General features: G+C 47.0%; 1 protein-coding gene across 5 annotated transcripts; it reads right to left on the bottom strand.

Moving 5' to 3' along the window:
- Nucleotides 1-844: 844 nt before the first annotated feature.
- UBXN2B (UBX domain protein 2B) lies at nucleotides 845-20,557 on the bottom strand. 5 transcript variants are annotated; one of them, XM_048507887.1, is made up of 9 exons: nucleotides 20,389-20,557; nucleotides 12,216-12,319; nucleotides 11,716-11,787; nucleotides 10,808-10,970; nucleotides 8,171-8,257; nucleotides 7,627-7,736; nucleotides 6,443-6,580; nucleotides 3,606-3,767; nucleotides 845-3,388 (listed from the first exon to the last, which is right to left on the bottom strand). In XM_048507887.1, exons 1-9 carry the CDS (start codon nucleotides 20,509-20,511, stop codon nucleotides 3,226-3,228), a joined length of 1,122 nt encoding a protein of 373 aa, XP_048363844.1. In that variant the 5' UTR covers nucleotides 20,512-20,557; the 3' UTR covers nucleotides 845-3,225. The 5 variants fall into 5 exon arrangements, 3 of the variants coding, with proteins under 3 accessions (XP_048363844.1, XP_048363845.1, XP_048363847.1); XM_048507888.1 differs by lacking the exon at nucleotides 11,716-11,787; XM_048507890.1 differs by lacking the exon at nucleotides 20,389-20,557 and having other exon boundaries at nucleotides 11,716-11,863; nucleotides 12,216-13,311.
- Nucleotides 20,558-21,124: the final 567 nt, after the last annotated feature.

The raw sequence follows: 21,124 nt of genomic DNA, 5'->3' as shown, positions 1-21,124 counted from the left end.
CTGAGTCCCCAGCCTCCGTGCAGGGTCTGGGGACGCTGGGCCTTGGTGGTGGGCAGTCCCACCCGAGCCCCACCACCGGCCTCCATGCAGGCCCACAGGGCTTGGGGAGGCCTGCCCAGAGACGGCGGCTGGTGGCTCAGGTGGGCACTGGGACTGCCCACCTCCGAGCCCCACTTTCCACCCGCCTCCCTACAGGCCGGCTCCTGAGCCAGCTTGCAAGGAAGCAGGGGGAAGGGCTCGGTGGCGTGCGGCCCTGGTACATGCCTTTTGATCATGACTCCATGTCCCTATATGTGGGTTTTCTGAGTTGTACAGCTGTTTTCCAGTAGTATTTTCTCCTGACATTTCCCCTGCATCTGTGACTGGCCTCTCAAGAGGATCTGGTGACAATAAAGCAAGTGGAATGCATTAATGACACTAGATACTCTGAAGATGCCAGTCACAGATGCAGGCGAAACGTCAGGAGGAAATACTACTGGAACATGGCCATGCAACCCGGAAAACCCACAACATCCTAGTGAATCCAGCCAGGAAAGTCTTCGACAATACATAGGTAAAATATACTTTATTACTCAAATAAAATTCCCCATGCGTGTGACTTGCGACTTGTGTGGCCCTTTTATTTCTCCTTCCTGAAATATTTGGATCTAAATGACCTGCTGTTTTCAAGCTACATAGTTAGCTGGGCAAGAAATGTATTAACTGAAATGAAATTAATTAACTCAAGAAGTTTGTTAGGTGATCATGGCTCAATTACAACCAAGCCACAATATTGTACTCAACCACTTTTCCCGTTTTTTATTTGATTAAAAGCCAACACAAGAAAAGGCATGGAACCACTATGAACAAAAAACATATTCTTTATTAATTAGCACATATGAACAATTTGGGATTGCTTAAAACATGCAGACATTGGACTTATAAAGTATTCCTTTGATTTCAAGGAAAACTTTTCAAATTTGACTTTAAAAGGTTCCCAATTCTGAAAGGTATGGGTATATGTATCAACATTAATGGTGAAATGCTAAAATAAGTTACTGACTCAAACAAAAAATTCACTTTGCAAAATTATCAATTAAAATGTACAGAAAAGATTATTGACAATGTTCACAAGGGATTTGAACACAGTCCACTTCTTTCATGTCTATCTTTGAAAATAAAGCTGTGTTTCCAAGCAATTTTTTTGTATTACGAATCAAGATGGAACACAAGTTATACAGCATGTACAGATTCCTTCAACAGGTACCTTTCCTAGAGGTTCCTCAAGATATAAAACTAGCCAACTTTTACACAATCTACATTGGTTAAATTAATTCAGTGCTACTCTGCAATAGAGTATTGGACAAATTTTAACACATGATGATCTGATAAGACACAGTTTGTATACACTGCCCTGTAGTTATAATTGTATACCTTCAAACAATCACCTAGTTTCCAAATGAGGCAAGTCACAACACCATTTCTGCAGATGGAAATGTTCTGCCCACACAACTTGATTTTTCTTCATTTTCCTCATTCTGCTGAAGGTCAAATGCCGCTCCAAAAGCAGAAGACAAAGAGGCACTGCATGGCTCAGAAATTCTTCAGTGGATCCAAGCCAAGCGATTTCTGCCTAATCTATGTCATCAGTCTTACACATTTTCATTTGATTTAGTAACCAGCCATTTGTTTTCGTAGATACCGAATTTCTCCTGCCACACTTTCCTTCCTCAAAGCAATGTGTGAAGTGACTGAAGATGTTCCTCCCCTCCCATAAATCTTCCTACATAGGCCAGAAAATTCCAAGCCTACTCTCCCTCTGTACTGAGGTTTTGCAAAAAGCAGATGCAGTGTACAATGAATTATCCTTTCCCCTTCAAGTTTTTTGTGTGTGTGTTTTTCCAATGCATGGACATCTTAGGAAGGTGACCCGTGCATTAGACTTCAAGGCAAGATGGAGATCTAGGGAGGGGAGTCAGTGATGGTGTGCTAACAGTTGAATTTAGGTACTTCTACACGGTACCTTAGCAGCATGAACTGCTATGCATATTTCTGGATATAATCTCCCTTATTATTCAGATTAGAGGACAATGACAAGACAAGTCATGATTTGGTACAAATGAAAATGTGAGCCAACGAAGTTCCATCAGATCATAGCTTTCAAAAATGATTCATGTGACCTGATCACCATTGGAAACTGCAAAATCAGAATAACTAAACAGCAGTCAGCTACACACTCAAGAGTGTGTGTTTCTGGGGAGGGTGTTTTTTTTACAATGGGACTTTCACGTGCATTAAATTTTGCATATATTTAGGAGGAGGGAGGCCAACCATGCTTTTTAAAATGAGTGCGCAGACTGGGTCTCTTCACTGAAATGACTGGGCAATTGAGCTTCTACTCCATGCACAGTTGAAAGTGGAATAGTATAAATTAGCCCTCAATTGCATGTGTTTCATATGACCACAAATCTCCCTTGAGACATCAACTGTAGGGCATGAGGTTCTTTTCTTTTTAAAAAATCTGTTATTCTACCATTGTTCTTTGTCTTATTTCTTTTATAAAAGTTAGGGTTCAAACTTTGCAACATGAAATCCGCATATAAAATGTTTTTACGCTAAACTTGTATCTATTCAGCAATCAAATTTCTCAATTGAAATAATAATTCATGAGATTAAAGGCGAATGCTTGAAAGAGACAAATATTCTACCAGCACAACATTACAGAATGAGTTGAGATCATGCTAAATACGTTGAAAGAAGTCAACTTGTGAGCAGAATATTTCCATATCACATAATGAGACATTAACATAACTTCAACGTAAGGTTCAGGGTTTTTTAATGGCTGTTAGCTAATGCAGCATGAAATTCTTCTGCAGTTCAAGTGTTATCAAGTCTGAAGAAAAGAAGCCCTCTTGCTTCCAAAGTGCATTTACATCCTTAAAAAAAGTCTGAAAACAAGTGTTATCTCCCCCAACCCCCAATAAATATTTATATTCACACCAGTTTATTCAAAGTTTGGGAAGAATACAAAATAAATTAATAAGCATCAAGAAAGCTCCCTGAAATTCAATTCAGATGAGTTGTCACTGGAAGACAAAACAGTATTAAAAGCCGATGGATTTCCTTAACTGAAAAACTGTCAGGCTTCTTCTTGCCCCCCCCCCCCCCCCCCCACCTTACTGGAAGCATTGGCATAGAACAATATGGCACATTATCCATTCCCAGAAGCTATATTGCACTCAACATTTACTTTAGCTGCTGAAGAATCACAGTGTTCAGGATATCAGCTTCCTCTAGCGTTAGGCTTTCATCTGTAAGTTCTTTATGGGGAAATGTAGTCAGAAGAACAAAGTCTGTGGTGGCAAACGAAGGACGGGACTGGATAATAAAATTTCGAATATCTAAAATCCTGTTGGCAAGTATAGAAGAAGTCACATTTTAGTCTTTGAATATATTTAAATATTTGTTGAATTCTGTAATTTAATCTAATCTGTGCACTTTTGAGAAAAAAAATCCCTAAATTAATTTTCACTGTAAATACCAAAGTTGTTCTTTGCATGACAAGAATGGATGGAAAGTGGGACTAATATCTCCCAGCACAATAAATATGGTTCATGTTAGCTTACCTGTGTGTTTGATTAAATCTTTGTATTAAACGGCTTCCGTCTGCAAGTCTAATTTGAATTTTAGTTGTTGGTATGGCATTATCAACTGAAACAACAGCGTCAAGAAAGGATTTTTCTTCTTCTTCAGGTGAAGAAGGTGTGCTGACAATCTCAGGAGTAAGGCTAAAGCAATTGAAGCAGAAGGACAAAATGAAACTTATATTCATATATATTCTACAGAAGTAAACAGGAATATCCTGCAATGATATGCTTAGAATCAGGGAGAAAGGTATACTCTAAACATGGCCTTACTCTGGATCCAGAGTAAATTTGCCTGCTCCTACATTTCTAAAAAATGCTGATCATGGGGGATGGAGGGTCTTGCAATGGGAAGAGGGAACTGGCAGAAACTGCAAGCTGCTAACCGATAGCCCAATCCACAGACTGGCAGCTGCTACTGCATCATTTTGTCACCTCCAGAGGACTTTCAGGGGAAGCAGTTAAAATGGGGGAAAAAACCCATCGGGTGAAATCCCCCCCCCCTTTGAAGAAGAAGAAGAGTTTGGATTTATATCCCCCCTTTCTCTCCTGTAGGAGACTCAAAGGGGCTTACAATCTCCTTGCCCTTCCCCCCTCACAACAAACACCCTGTGAGGTAGGTGGGGCTGAGAGAGCTCCGAGAAGCTGTGACTAGCCCAAGGTCACCCAGCTGGCGTGTGTGGGAGTGCACAGGCTAATCTGAATTCCCCAGATAAGCCTCCACAGCTCAGGCGGCAGAGCGGGGAATCAAACCCGGTTCCTCCAGATTAGATACACGAGCTCTTAACCTCCTACGCCACTGCTGCTCCTTGAAGTGGTATAAATCCAAGGCTATGGATGCCATGTTCCCAGCAGCAAAGTACAAGTGGAAACTGAATAATGTTGGCTACATTCCTGGGAATGCTTCTGACATGCCCCTACTGTGCTGATAGGACTGGCTGCAGTGTGAGAGAACTGACAGTGCCTAGTGCCACATCTGGATATCCCAGATGGCGGCAGCATTTGCCCACTGACATGTTTGCTCCTTCACCAGGGTAAGTGCCCTGATGAGGGTAAACCCTCCACAAGTCAATTCTGTTGTCGCCCCCCCGCCCCCCCAATTGGGCTGTTAGTGTGCAACCAACCAATCATTTGCATTCTAAAATAATATAAATGCCCACATTTTGTGCCTTGAACCAGGTATTCTTGTTAAAGTCACGTGGAAATATTCCCAGGTCAACAATTAAACTAGTGTCCTGGGAAATGCTTCGTACAGGTCCTCAGGAGACCAGGAATTAGAGATAGTATGTTCAAAAGGGGACCAGATTAAACAGGGGATCTAAATGAAAGAACTGTGGGACAAGGCATATCTCTGAAGAATACAGTGGTAAATGAGGCAAAAATTCAAGAAAAAGGGCTGTATAGAGGAGAAACTTCAAAGTCTAAGACAGAAGAATTACATGCTGTTGGAGGAAAAGAAAGGTTAGGAACTGGAAGGCCCAAGGCCCCTTTCTCACATGCAAAATAATGCCTTGCCCCCCAGCCTCTCTGCAAGCCAGCTCAGGAGTCACTTTCACAATTGTTTGCAAGTGGATTTTGCTATTCCGCACAGCTGCAAAGTGCATTGAAAGTGGATTGAAAGTGCATTATTCTGCATGTGCAGAAGCGGCCTGAGTCAAGAAGCTGAGAACTGTCTACATTAATGCAATATCATGCAGGACTCAATAATCTAACTGCAAAGACAGGGAGGAGGAGTCAGTTGCATAGCTTTGGCGAGGGAAGATAAATTGTCAGTTTGACTGAAAAAACGTCACATGGGTTCCAGAGACAGCAGAAATTATCTATTATTCTAAATAATACAGAAAGAAATATTTTTGCTTCAACTTTTAACTGTAGGATGTACAAGAGTACTAACAAGTTAGTTTTATGTAAATAATAAGTCAAATAAGGTAAATGTATACCAGGCAAAGATATTTGTAAGTTTAAACTCTCAGCAGTAACTCAGTATTTGATACACCTATTTTATCTAAGAGCAAATGTTGTTTTAAAAACTTCTGTGAAGTAACAACCTCACAATTCCATTTTGGCTTTGTTCAAGCATCTGTTCTAATAGAATACATTTGATTCCATCATTTAAAACAAGTCACAGAACTATTTGTAAGTTTTGTTAAAGGAGGATTAGTTGCCTATATTCTAAGAAGGCTCCATGCAAATCATTATTTAACATATCCAAAACCAAGAAGAAAAATCCAGTTTAAGAAATACTTGGCCTAAACAGGTGAAATACTATTTATATAGCTTGGGTCAGTTAATCTAAGCTTCTGGCAGGCATAGAAGGAATCTCCTTTCAGTCTCATTTTATGGATATTTTATTACTGGAGTCCAGTAATAAAAGAAGCCCAGAACAGTGTACATTAACTGATATAACAGACATATTTCAGTAAACACTGCAGACCACATTTTTCCAATACTACTAATGAAGGTTGGTCAGCAAACTTTTAAAGCAACCTAAAGAGAGATTAGTAATTTAAATATAAAATGATTTAGACTATTAGAGCCCCAGCCTTTGCATTAAATAAACATTACTAACCCCCAACTACCCATTTGCACTTTGCAATTTTTGCCAATTCTTTCTTCCCATTGCAGGACCATCTGTTTTCCCATCCCCCATGATCAGCTGGTGAGGTCTGCACATGTGAAGATGAAGTGCACTTGCAGATAGTTTATTGGACTGAATGGTCTATCCTATTGTCTACTGCCATCTACTGCCATCTTCAATTGCAAACTGAAAGATACACCATAATTTAAAAAAAAAGACAATTAAGCATTAAAAAAATAACCTTCCAAGCTTCTGGCCTTCACCACTGAAAGCTTTGAATCTCAATCTAGGCCTTACATATTCTTGCTCCTGATGGTCTTCCATATCTAAATTTACTTGACCTCCATGCACCAATCGTTGAAGTTCTGCAGGAATCTCTCTGTACGACAGAAGCAAAACCAAGAAGAATGTTACACATGACCACAGACTACAAATTAAAGAGTGAGGGCAAAGAGAATAGCCATAATTTATTGCATCCCATTCAAGCTTAAATCGTCCACATTTTAAAATACTTTAAAAGACTTCCCATTGTTTTAACAATGAAATGAAGTGTCCAACTGTGGCTAGATCGCATCCTTTCTATATAATATATTTGGTGTTATGCAAAGCAAAGCCTTTATTGGCATACATAGAACAACAGCAACAAAACACAACAAACATAAAAATTTTAAAAGGCAAAAAGGATAACCTCAGATATATACATATTATTACTGTCTCTGAATTATTTCCGTAACAAAGCTTGCAACCTCTTCACAAAAAACAGAATCAGAATTGTTGAACAAGAGAAATAATCTAATCAAATCTGTTAACTCAGATTGGAAGAGAGGGTGTAGATTGACATATTTAGATCTAATTTTAGCAAATTTAGTGCAATGTAATAACTGGTGAGCCAATGTTTCGACTACCTTAGAATTACAGCTACACAACCTTTTAGATTTTTGCAGGTTATTAAACCTGCCATGTAGTAAGGCAGATGGCATAACATTGAATCTAGCAATTGTGAAGGCTCTCCTTGAGCAGGGGTTAGTTAGAAAATATTAGTGGGCCATACGACCCTATTTGGTGTTATACTGAATTATTAGTATAGCAGTTTTAAAAAATCTTTATATATACCCCACCATGTAAAGGAAGTAGCTAGTTTACTACCAAAATTGTGGAAATATAACAAGGGGAGTTAGTGGGAGGGATAGAAGAGGGAGAAATATATATGCTTTGCTCACAAGCCACGCTATCACTAAAGTTATCTGCAGCTGTGAAACCTGCCATAGGTTATTACTGTGGGGAATACAATACTAACAGACTTGATTTGCTGTAATTACAAGTCTGGTGTTTTGGTTTGGTATTTTTTCAGTTCTACAGTATGACCAAAATTATGAACATTCATTTTTGATGTTACAAGACACAAAACTTGTGCCATAAACTTACCCTCTTTTAACAGACTCAAGAAACTCAGCATTTACTGGATCTGAGTAAGATCTCAGCTCTCCGTCATCTAAACTGAAACCATTCCTCCACAGTTTTAGCAGTATTTGAACCTGTCAATAAATCAGATGCATTTTGAAATTGTACTTATATGAAACTGACATAACTTTTGTCTGTTCATTATATAAATTACTATCATACACACGTCTCACCGACTATATTCTGATTCTGTAAAACTAGCTTTAAAATTCATATTCCTTTTCTCCAAATTGTACTCTTATCTCCATTAAGATATTTTTCTTCACATTAAAAGATGTAAAGGAATTCACATTTCTTCATGTTAAAAGTTCAGACATCTGCTACTGGAGATGGTTGTATAAAATATATATCATCACTATTAAATGTTACTCATGTGAAGCCTATCTGGCATCCAACTGAGAGTTTCTGTAAACACCAGTCAGGTAGAGATGGTTTATGAAGGAAAGGTCTTTGGGATTAGAATCTATGGTAAAACGTTGGGAATTCTGTTTTCCAGAAGGTAACTTACATCTTGTCCATGCTGATTTTCTCCATATATGTATTCAGAACGCTTTAGAGACGAATGACCCAATATGTATCCACCACCAGAAAATGACTAATAAAACACATAAAATATGCATCTGTATTATAAAGCAAAGATACTAACTTACACTTATTTAACAGTTAAGTTGTATATTGTACGAACAGGATCACTGTCATTATTAACCACAAACTTTCAGCATATCTCCTTCTACTATACAGTAAATAAAGACAAAGTTCTGGTTTATACAATTTCTAATGAGTCAATTACATAAATATTTTGTTTCCATACTACAATTTGAATATTTTGCAAAATATATTTAGTAGTTGGAATACAAAGATTTGTCAAAAAGTCAACAACAGACTAACTCTAAATATGATTAAATAATGTAATTAAGTAAGCACTAAGTAATATTTTCAGCCCTGATGACATCTGGCTATGCTCCCTCATATGAGCATACTAGCTTGAACTCAGAGTCACTAGGTTATACAAGAATCCTTGCAATAGACACAAGGACCTGATTCGCAGCATCACATAGTATCATGGTTTAGCAAATAAGAATTAGCAAATAAGAATCAGAAGCCAGTCTGAAATGGATTTTCAGCCTGTGGTTTGGCGCAATGTCTAAATGAACACTGTATGTCAGAGCTGGAGCGATTTTACAGAAAACAAAAATAGAAAAAGAGTTTTAAACCTTGATTTACTTGCATGGTTAAACTTCGTGGATATGTGTTCTAAGCTATAGTTGGGCCATGGCATTTGATGTCCCAGCTAACCAAAATGTGATAAGCCACTAACTGACCACAGGTCCCTAATGCACATTTACTGTGTGCTTAGCAGTGAGTAATTGACCTTCACAATTCAATTTTTTTAACGGTAGGAAATAAAGCGATCACATAAAGTATGAAACAGGTTTCATTTGTCTCTCTTGCAAGTAGATGGCTGGTACAAGCAATTCCCAAGACCATAATTTACCTATTTTATTTCTGTGCATTGGACTCAAATATCTATGCTAGGGCAGATTTTAAGTCTTTTAAATAAATAAGCAGTAGTGCTCCTACACTAGGTGTAATCCCAAACATTTGCACCCTCGTACGCCAATTGATTTCAGTGGGGTCAGAAGGATATAACTTTCGTTAGGACTGCAATGCAATTTTAGTTTTTAAAAAAGACAGAGAAATACGGAGGCATATCTGCTGCTATTTACCATATAATATGATAGGAAGAGTGCTCTTCCTGCTAATCTCCACCACTAATAAATATCAGCGCACTAGCATGAAAAGATAATCATTTTAAAAAGCTAACGTGGTCTTGGGGTGTAACAATAGGGACATAACATCCAATTCACAAGATGTCGTAGTTCTTCTGTATATTGCAATGGTCAGGCCACATCTCAAGTACTGTATGAAGTATGGAGGCCTCAGTTCAAAAATGATGTGGGCAGAATAGAGCAGGTGCAGAGGAAAGCAACAATGATTCTGGAGACCAATCCCTGTGAGGAAAGACCAAGGCCGTTTCCGCACGGCCAAAAGCAGCGACGCGATGACGTCGCAAATTGCGACGCATCCCAAAAAAAGCGTTCACACAGACAGGCGGAGCTGCGGGCGTCCGCAGCCCCGCAGAAATGTGCCGGTTCGCACGGAAGCGATGTGGAAGCGGCGTCTCGCGACGCTGCGCACTTGCGCAGACCGTGCAGGCCCGACGCCATTTGTGACGACAGCTCCGTGGCGGCTGTTCGCACGAGTGCGGCGTCGATGCGTCACATGGGGAAAAAGAGTGGTTTTAAGCGTTTTCTGAATACACCGTCTTCGCGCCGGTTTAGCGTTTTCGCGACGGCGCGACTGCGCACCTCCGCCGCTGCGCGTGCGAACGCTCTCGCTCTGACGCTTCTTTTTCCGTTGCGACGACGTCATATTTTGCCCGTGCGGAAACGGCCCAAGGGAAATGGAATGCTCAGTCTGGAAAAAAGGAGGCTGACGGGGAACAATAGCTCTCCTTAAGCATTTGAAATGCTGTCATTTAGAAGAGGGCAGGGAGCTATTCCTGTTGGCAGGAGACGATGGACTTGGGAAGATAATGGCCGGACATTAGGAATTTTTACAGTAACAGTAGTTCAGCAGTGGAATCGGCTGCCTAGGGAAATGGTGAGCTACCTGTCACTGGCAATCTTCAAAAAGTGGCTGGACGAACACTTGCCAGGGAAGCTTCAAGCTGATCATGCATTGAACCAGGGGCTGGACTAGATGGTCTGTATAGGCCCTTCCAACTCTGATTCTTTGAAAAGGAAGCATACTTCCTCCTCCTCAAATTCAGTTCATGTTTTACAATGAAAAGATTTAAGCAGATTTAAAATAAAAAGATCAAGTGATCTATTAGGATAGCCTGATCTTGTCAGTTCTAAGAAGCTAAGCAAGGTTGGCACTGGTTAATATTTGGATGGGCAAGCTCCAAGGAACACCAGAGACACAACACAGAGGCAGAACACCTCCAAATGTCTCTTGCCCTAAAAATCCTACAGTATCACCATGTCAGCTGTTAACTTGATAACACATACAAAAAAAGTAAAGCAATCTAGATTAAAATGACTGCTCCCTCCCCACCATGAAAATTAGTACACCGACGCACTTTAGCTTTATGGCAATCTCCGGAAGCTCTTGATACTTCATCCAAAGGGACTGCCCCATGTTCTCTTGCTTCCTTGAAAAGTTCATCAACAATTTTGCTGGGAGTTATATTGGATGATCCAACTACTTGGAATCCCTTGTATTCTGAATCACCTGAATAATATCTTTAAACATACAGAGAAAGACAGTAATAGTGGTAGTTTTTCAGTAAACTTCAAACATAATTATATCCCAGTCAAAATACTGCTACAAAAACTGGAGTTTTTTTAACAGTCAGCAATTAAGTTTCTGAATGTTCTAGAAATCTTTTTTTTTGCTTTAAGAACCATAACATTGTATTATTGTACTGATGAAGGTTAAATAATCATACTGCAGATAATCACTGCAGGGCTGATTACCTGCTACCAGAATTCAAACTGTTAAGCCAAATAAATCCCTAAGCTTTTTGGACTGCTTTGCTAAAAAGTATGGCAAGTGAAAACCCAAAATCAGGACAATTAAACAAACAGAAATTGTTCAGAATCGTACATACATCCTTAACCCACAAACTCAAGCCTTCGTAAAATAAAATCTAATTTAATGTAATCTTCAACTAAACATTGCAAGTGACAAACAGACTTGAAAAACTGTTCCAAATGGCAAAAATTTAAACACACACATAAAAGACACTAAGAAAATCATACCACATTGTTATGTGCAGAACTAAGGCACAATATAATCAAATATTTAAAAATTGCGCCTTAAATTGGAGGCCTCTAGGCAACCCATCAAAAGCAACATAACAAACTCCCATTTGCAGACAAATTGCTTCAACAACATCATAAAGGAAAGGTACATAGGGAAGAAAAATAAAAACAAAAGTTAATTATGAATGATTTATATTAGTTGCAGTTTGTCCATTTACAATACCTTTGGATATCCTTGTCATCACTCATACTTCTTTCTGGTTTTCTCAAACTTCTGAAGGAGTCAACTTTAAGACTGCCAAGAAATATTTATGTAACATTCCATTTATTTCATCATACCAGTCTTGTGTTAAATTACGTTGCCAGGAACTCTATGATATCAAAAGTCTTGTGTAATTTATGTGACTTACAACAGACACATACAAGTCTGACAAATCCAAAAGAATAAAAATAAGTCTACTACAAATTAACATCTTAATCACCACTGGTGTATCTCAGATTGTTCAGCATTTTCCACAAGTTTATGAGGAGGCTTCATTGGGGCCTTTTATGAAATAGTACCATTCAGTAATATAAGAACATGTACCTCTACATTAAGAAACCTTAATTATTTAAGTGTTTGCTTAAAATCAGCATTTGAGATGTCCCATTTAAAAGAATTGTTCCACCATGGTTAACCCTACCTTTAATATAATAATAAATATAAGAAGTCTTTTTTTTTACCTTTGAACTGGTAGTCTAGGATGACTGGCCACTCTAGATGCTGGTTGATCAGAATGCAATGGTTGTCTTTTAATTTCATCTTCATATAATCCAGCCAATGCGAGCTATTATGAAATGTCAGATATGTTAGGCAAGGGTTACAAATATAAGAAAGAAACTAGTCAAGCTCAATAATAAGTCACAGTGCTACCACATTGCTTTGAGTGTTCGTGCTATTTTTGTATTCATATCATGTTGAAAGAACAGCCATTTGCTAAGTGAACTGTTCAAGAGCCATAAAAGATCAACCCATCAGCTAAACGTCTTCATAACAGCTAGAACTTACAAGATGAAACTCTATTTTATAGTCAGTGTTAAATATAACAATAAGAGCAAATGTCGGAAAACCATACGGACATATTTTGATACATTAACTTCTAAAGAAAAGACTGAATAGAAATTTTATGTTCTATGCCATATAGACTAGATGACTGATCGTCATAAATTTTAGGCCAAATTAGTAAGGCTCAAACGAGATACTACAGGAAAGATCAACTTGTTTGTGTTTAAAGCGGAACGGTGAGGAGCCATTTTTTAAAAATTAAACAACACCTATGTTCCTGCTCTTTCCTGCTTTCAGCACCTTTGTTCTTGTTTTAATCCCTTCTAGCAATGCATTAGCTAATGGGAAAAAAGTTTGTAGTGCACTCACTTTTTGTCACAAAAATTCCACCCCCAGATTCCCCATGATTTACTGGTAGTTGTAAGAGGGTATAAAATATAAGTGTATTTCCCATGTCTAGTCCGGTTCTTAAACATACACTTAAATACATACTGCTGCGGGTTTTTGTACATGTACTGTATTTTTCTAAGTTGTCTAAGCAGTTTCTATCAAGCAACTGGAAAAGATATGGCAGAACAAAAGTTGACTCTGTGCAGCTTTATTGTACCTAGAAAACAGGGCATTTAGTCCTAATTCCCTCTTTTCTTTGACAGCTCAGTGCCATAGCAGCTGCTTTTGCTGTCCGAGGGTGGATCTCTTTTTGTGCGAGTCCCTTTTACCAATAATACACAGTACTCAATTGCTGGGTTAATAAATTGGCCATAGCCATTTTATTGAGGCGTGAGGCTAAGCATGGGTCTGGGTCTGGTCATACGGGTGACGTGCGACAGCTCAGCAGGGCGGATGCCTCGTTCCGAGCTTCGTTCCATTGCGGGGCTCTGCCGGGCGGACACTCCTGGCCAGAGATGTTCCCCTTTGGCCCGGTTCGACAGGGGCGGTCGCCTCTTGCCGCTGTTGCCGTTCCCAAGGGGAAGGCGTAGCTCCCTAGCTCCCTTCCCCTTTCCTTCCAGAGCCATACCCATGCGCCAAACCGCCACAAGAGCACGGGGGCCTGCTCCCGTCTCCCGCCAAACGCTTCTCTCTACCCCAGCCACTCCCGCAAAGCCGCCTGGATGTGACGCAGCCGCCGGCCCATGCCAAGGTCTGCGAGGTGAACACAATCGTCCCGGCCGGATCACGGAAGGATATGGACGGGTGGGCGATGCTCCTGCTGCTACCCGCCAGTACAAACCGGGACACAGCCCGGTCGATCCTCCTCCTGGCCACATCAACCCCGACCAGGGGCCCAGGCCCTGCGCCAGGCATGTCTCTCCAGCAACTGCAAGCAGAGGATGGTAGCACTGGGAAGGAGGGAAACCGCACCCAAGCCGAGCAGCTTGTCGTGCGGAGGTGGCGGCCCAGCGAGATGTCCAATGCACAATGCAGTGGCCACAATCCACACCTGCTATCCTGCGCCTCCTAGTGGGACTGAGAAAAGAAAAGGACAAGTTAATGTGCCGGGAAGGGGCGCCCAGAGCCCACCTGCAGGCCGAGGACCACCTTCGGCCCGCCGCCTGTACCCCGGCTATGGGAGCACCCAAGGCCGCAGCCACAGCAGCGGCCCTGATCCCAAAGGAGTGCGACCCACGGCCTGGCTGGAACCCACCATCCTGCCAAAGTCAGGCGGGTAATGCAGGCCAGTTGCTACCGGTCCCGGAAGCCAAGTCCCTACATGCTGGGAGGGGGGCCTCCCCTGGTTGGCGTGGGGCACAAGTTGCTCGCTGACACTGCCTGCAGCATCACTGGGGGGCGCTCTTGGTCGGCCTTGGACTGTCGCAGCCAGGTGAGCAGGTGGGCAACCTGGATAGCTATTTTCCACACCCTCAGGGCTTCCCCAGTCCATTCTCTGAGTGAGGCCAGCACCAAGTTACTGCTGCAAAAAGGGGTTCCCCCAAAAGGCCAGTAAGAAGACCACCTGGAACCAGAGGGCTTCGTATTGCTTTGGGCAGATGGCCCCCGAGGGCTCCCAGAAGCCGTCCAGGAGATGCGTGGATGTGGGGGGGGGCTGCCCACTGCCCGGGCAGGCGGGCACCCCCCCGCCCCCCGAAGAGCCCACCGTGCCGTGAATGGGAAGGGGAGGTCCACCGGGTTGAGCGCGGAATGTTGAGCAGTGCCCAAGAGGGGAAGACTGCCATTACCATGTGCCTTGGGAGCCCGGGCCAGATGCTATCCTCCCAGGCCTAGCCCCTGCGGCCGACCCGGGCTGGAACCTTGCCCACCACCAGGGCCCAGGTCCTGGTGACATCGCGTGGGGCCGCGACTAGCTCACTGCCCCGCGAGCCTGCAGAATATTGATGCGAATATGGCCTAACCGGGGCGGCACCCCCTACCGGGGTGAGAATGCCACTCGTGAACTGCCTCTGGTCCCGACGTGTGCCCATGCCTGCATCCGGGCAGTCCCTAGGGTTCCCCACTGCTAATTACGTGATTCCAAGCCGCGAGAGGCCACGACCCTCCGAGTTGTCCACTGCTGCCGCTGTTCCAACGGTCTTGCATGGACGGATCCAACCTGAGTCTGGCCACCCCGGGTGCTAGACCACCCCGGGTGCTAGACAACCGCAAGTGAGTCAACGTGTCAGCCATGCCGATTCCTCCGCCTGGAAGATACTTCACCGCACAAAAGATGTTAGTCAACCCTGCAACAGGTTACACATAGCCCAACAGGGTGCCTGACCTGCTCTGAGCAAGCGACCCGGCCACGGCCAGCTCCAGGGGTGACCTGCTGGTTGCCATGGCCAAACCTCCCGACCGCAGGACAGGTGGGCCGGTATAGTATGCCCAGCGCAGTCCACTGTCCGGCTGGTGCAAGCATCCAGCGTTGCCAGCCTGCCATGCCCTGGAACTCTGATGCCTCATATGTCACCAGGTCAGGGGGCAAGGGACCGTTGGGGATGACCTCGCGTCCCAACCAACGTGCGGGGCCCACTGCAAGCACCAGCCATGCCCACGAGAAGGCCAGGGTGTGCCCCCGCCCCCTCTGCGGCGAAGTTTTCTGCTGGCATGTCCTTCTGAACTCTGAGGGCCAAGGAGGGGTGCAAGTCAAGAGGACCTCTTGACAGGCTCACTGCCATGGCACCCCACACCCCTCCCCATGCTGTCCACTATCCTCCCGCCCCATGCCCGATGGCCGTTGTTCCCCCCAACCTGGAGGGTGGGGGGGAGCAATACCGCCTGCCACCCTGTGGGGGAATGGCGTGGCGGGAGTAACTCGCCCTGCTGCCCTCGGCCACTACCCAGGTGCCACCCGGGGGTCGCAGGGGTCACAACCAATGCCTGAGACCACTTGCCCCATGGCGCTAGGTGGCCGGGAAGCTGGCTGCCCGAGGGGTTCCACCGCACGTGCATCTACCCTGTCCGGTTATGCATGCCTGCACCATGGGGACGATGCCTGGCGGGCCACCTGCACCCCGGCCCTGCCCAGGAAAAATATCTTATTCCCCGGGCAGCAGCTGTTTCCCCACTGCCCCTGCGGCCAGCTGTTGTGGACCTCTCCAATGTGCGCGCTGCAGGCTGGGGAGGCCTAGAGGCTCCCTAAAGGAGGGAAAGTCAGGTATAAACCCAAACCTGTGTTCCATGGTCCTTGTGGCCAGCAAGCGCGGAACCCTCCGTTGTGTGCCTTATGGTCTGGCAAGGCCTTGAGAATCCCGATAGGACAGAAAGGCAGGTATAAATCCAAGCCTTTCATGTAAAGCGGTGGTTCCCAACCTAGGGGTCGGGACCCCTTTCACGGAAGTCGCCTAAGACAATCAGAAAATGGTCCTTTTATATTTTATAAATACCAGTTTTTGGTTGGGGGCACCGCAACCTGCGGAACTGTATAAAGGGTCACAGCATTGGGAAGGTTGAGAACCACTGGCATGAAGAGCTCCCCGATGGCACCAATGAGCTGGAGGGCCAACCTGGCAGGGTGGGTAAGAGCCTGATTCCCCACTCCTCCTCCCGAGCCGCGGAGGCTCATTTGCAGGAGACAGCAGAGAACCACTCTGGAGCAAGAGTGCAGCGATCTGAGCGTGCCCCGCACACTCACCTGCCCCAAGGAAAGCCCATTGGAGTGGATTGCGGGTGCGCCCATCTGTGAGCACCCCAACCCTCCAGGTCGGGGCGAGGCCATGCCGAAAGGCAAGGTGTGATACACACTGGCAGGCAGCCGGCCAGGGGAAGGCCACTCCCCTCCACCACCGTCACACAACTTGTGCCCTAATCGGCCAGCTGCGCCCGGGAGTGCACGCAATGTGGTAATGGAGGCCAGCGAGAGGAGCTGTAAACTGGCCGCCCAGACCATACCCATCCCCCACTTGCTCTCGCTTCCCTCGCCTGCCCAGCTGACCAGGCGGGTGGGGCATGCGATGTGGGCCCTCACCAATCGCAACGGAGAGGGTTGGGCAAGCCCCCCCTGCCCCGCCGCTGGCCGCACACCAGCGCACCCGAATGTCGCCTGATTAAGCACCCTCAGCAGCCGAGGAGGGGACTCCTGCGGGGGACAGGGGAGCGACTTAGGCCAGGAAAGCGCCTGCCCCGCCGCCCATGCTGGGAGGATGGGGAATGGATCGAGCTGTTGGGCCCCCTCCCACCGCAGCGGAGAGGGCCAAGAGAGTGCCCCTGCGGCTGGTGGGGAGGAGCCACCGGCCTCTCCCCCCCCCTGCACCAATGAGCAAGCGCCACTGCGGGAGAGGAGACAGGGGCAAGCCATTCACCCACCCCCGCCGCCGCTGCAGAGAGGGCCGGGGCGCCCGCCCCACTGCTCGCGAGGCCAGCGGGGGGGGGGGCAGGGCAAGCTGTTGGGCCTCCTCCTGCCACAGCGGAGAGGGAAGGAAAGCCCGGGGGCGGATAAGGCGGCAGCGGCATGGGGGCGCAGTTCAGTGATAGACAGGTGTGTGCCTGTCACATGGAAGGTCATAATTGCGATCCCCCAGCCTCGCCAGCTACCACTGGGATCAGGGCTAAGAAGGATCCTGGTTTGAGATCCCGAGGCACTGATGCCAATCAAAGAATGTGGGCTACAAAGGCCAGCAACCAAACTCAGGGGAAGATGTACGCATACTCCCAGAGCCTCGTTCAACATAAATGGGCCTTGGACTTCCTGCACCTCCTTTGGATCAAACTGGGTTCCTGCATGGCAGGGGGTTGGACGGAGGCCCCCATAGCCGCTGCCAACTCTATAACTCTATATGAGCTGTATTTGGTGCTGGATTGGTGGAGCCCTTAAGAGAAATCCATTCTCCTAGCTGGGTCTCATCTTCAAGCAGGGCCTGGAGAAAACACCTGTCAGGGATGCTCTATGGAGCAGGGGTGGGCTAGCTCAATGGCCTCTCTGGGACCTCCCAACTCTGTGACTCCGTCTTTGGGCCCTGATGGAGAGGCAAATTTGCTTCCTTGTCTGTCGCTCCAGGCAGGTTCTGACGGCTCTGTCAGTCTGCCACAGGCGCCCGTTCAAATGTCCCCGAGAATGGAACTGAATTGCAGGGCAAATAATTCCCTGGTCTGGCCTCACCAAGGATAATTAATGGCCCATGAGCTGGGTCTTTAGGGAGAATAGTATCACCTGGCAAGAGCCTGATATTGGAGCTTACGGGTTGGGGGAAGGCCTGCCGACAAGGCATGGGGGAATCGTACAAATTCATGCAAAGCCTGACACTTCCCCGTTCTCTGGAACCACGGGCAAGAAGAAAATCATTCCGTAGCCAAACGGAATTCTGTCTTTCCCAAGCCCACAGCATGCAAACACCGTGTCGCTTTGCCATCAAGACCCCGCCGACTGATGGCGGCCTCCAAGGGCATTCAAGGCAAAAGATGTTCAGAGATGGTTTGCCCTTGCTTGCCCCCGCATTGTGACCCCTCCAAGCGGTGTGCGGGGGGGGGGAGAGGGAGGCGACCTCCGGCCGTGCCCCCTGTCGGGTCCACCCCCGCAAACAGGAGGGCGGCGGGAGCCACATCCAAGCCGCGTGGATGTGCCCACTCTGGCAGCAGCAGGGTGGGCTGAGAAAGGGGTTCTGCGGCAAGCGAGGGAAGCTGTGTGCCGGCTGCGGCAGAGGCACCCACCCCGCCGACCGCCGGGCCTCGAGGTACATCCCGGCCTCTGCTATGGGGCGGGGCTTGGGAGGGCTCCTCTGCGCTGGCCGGGAGACGAAAGAGGCACTTCCCCCGCTACAGGAAAGCGCGCGAAAGCAGCCCCGGCCTCTGCTATGGGGCGGGGCTTGGGAGGGCCCCTCGCCGCTGGCCGGGAGACGAAAGAAGCACTTCCCCCGTTACGGGGAAGCGTGCGAAAGCAGCCCCAGCCTCTGCTATGGGGCAGGGGCAGGGAGGGCTAATTAGCGCCAGCTGTCAAGGAAGAAGCCTACGGGGAGCTGGCCCGCCCTCGACAAGTGGGGCGGGCAGGGGAAGCTGCACGCCGGCCGAGCTGGCCGCGGCAGCGGCACCCACCCCCCGGCAGCAGGGCGGGCAAGTGGGGCGGCTCGTGGCCGATCGCGACGGTCACGGGTGATCCGGGCCTGCCCCCTGCAAGCAGGGCGGGCAGAGGAGGCCACATGCTGGCCGACCCGATCCCGACAATGGCGCCCACCCTGCCAGCAAGCTGGGCCTGCCCCCGAAAGGGGGGTGGGTGGGGGAGGTTACGTGTCGGCCGAGCCGGGTGCGAGGTGCCCACCCAGTGCAGCAGTGTAGGCCAAGGAAGAGGAGGCGCCGGCGGAGGTGCACCCCTAGGTGAAAGCGCCTGCCTAGCAGGCAGCAGGGCAAGCCAAAGGGCTAAGGGTACCCCCCAGTAAGAAAGGCGAAGGGGTCCCCCGGGAAGGGGGGGGCGCTGTGCGAATGAGGCCCGCTCGTCAGCTGACCGAAAGGGGAGAAAGGAGAAGACAAAAACAGCGCTTCCCGTATGCCCCAGTCCTCACCAACTTTGTTTCACGTGAAGGATACTCACACAAGCCCGGGACAAAGGAGGGGAAGCCGCTTTAAAGTCTCGCTCGCCCCTCCTTTCTTCTGGTGACGCTCACCCTTCACTAGCATGGGTCCTTCTCCCTTCCGCCCCTCCTTTAATGGGGGGGGCATCACTGACCTCGCTCTTCCCCATCCCCGGCAGCAATTGCGCCTCATGGTGATTCACAAGTGTCTTTTCTTTTGTGCTACATCTGGTAGAGGGACAGATTTCCATAATACAAAAACTACAATGAAGTTAGCCATTTCCATGAAGAACTTTATAGAAGTTGATAAAACTTTGATTCTAGAAAATCCCAACAAACTACCCATCTTGTGTGATGAACAAAAAATGGGCTTTCAGCAGGCCTACTCAATTGCTTTCATTAGAGAAAAATCCTTCCTTGCATTTGGTAACCAGTTTGTTAAGCAAACTTCATTTTTTATTTACCTTAACAAGCAAAGCAGATATTCCAAAACTGAAAAGCCAAACACAACAGATCAAACTGAATAGAGGTCTCCAGGATCAGTTTGCAGCCCTGATTTTACTGTCATATGAAAAGGCTGTTTCCAGCACTTTGTCGCCTGGAACGAACAAACAGGCTAGCAGAGATGAATGGATATTAAGAAAGAAAGTGCTTTTAGAACAAGACAAGTCCTTTTAAAAAGCAAGCACCCCATTGCCTAGCCCTCTACTCCCCAAAACAGCACTCCCCTTTCTCCTCACACTCCCGCAATCCAGGTCTCCACCATCACTATTAAAACAACCGCTGACTGGCATTTTCCTTTTCACCCAAGGGATGAGGGCATGTGAGACGGAGCGACGATCAGGAAGGGGAGGCGACACCGCCGAGGCTCTTTCCTTGACCCGCCACCAGCCGCGTCCCCTCTCCCCGCCCTCCGCACCTGTAAATCCCTGACTGTGGGAGGTCGACCAGTCCCCCGCGGCCCTTTCTCGCGCCGTGGCTCGCTTGCCCCGCCGGAGGCTTCCTCGTCTTGCTGCTCTGTGGTTGCTCCATCGTCCGCCATCTTCAGCAGCCAGGAAAAGCCGCTCCCTGCACTCGAGCCTTGTACTCTGGGTGAGGGGCGGGTCCAGTGAGGAGTTCTTCCGGCAGCGATGGTTGTCATAGCAACGGAAACCCAGCAACTGGACCACTTCGAACCTTTCCCATTCCTAACCGCGTTGGATGGGGATGGAGAGAGAAATGGCCTCGGAAAAGGGCCCCGATCCAACTCACTACCGCCCCGCACCCCCAAAGGACGGGGGAAGTGCCTGACTAGCCCAGAGCAGGAGATGCCTGGCCAAGGCTTGTAGGATGCCTGTGGAGACGTCTCAGTATTCCAACTGATCTCCATGTGCCGGAGATCAATGCACCTGGAGAAAATGGCTGCTTTGGAAGGTGGGCGCTATGGCAGTATACCTCAACGAAGTCCGTTCCCTCCCCAAACCCCACCTCCTCAGGCTTCACCCACAAAATCCAGATGTTTCTCAACCTGCAGCTGGCAACATGATGCTGAGCAGGTCTGCCAGATAAGACTAGCAGAGATGACTGGCTGCCACTGGTGTAGCTCCAACGGGGACATCCGGGGCGGTCCGCCCCGGGCGGGCTCCTGCCAGGTCACGTGGGGGGCGGCAGCGTTG

The sequence above is a fragment of the Sphaerodactylus townsendi genome, linkage group LG09 (assembly GCF_021028975.2).
Source record: "Sphaerodactylus townsendi isolate TG3544 linkage group LG09, MPM_Stown_v2.3, whole genome shotgun sequence".
Lineage (NCBI taxonomy): Eukaryota > Metazoa > Chordata > Lepidosauria > Squamata > Sphaerodactylidae > Sphaerodactylus > Sphaerodactylus townsendi.
The sequence above is the reverse complement of the archived record's forward strand: the minus strand, read 5'-3'. Positions and strand labels throughout refer to the sequence as shown.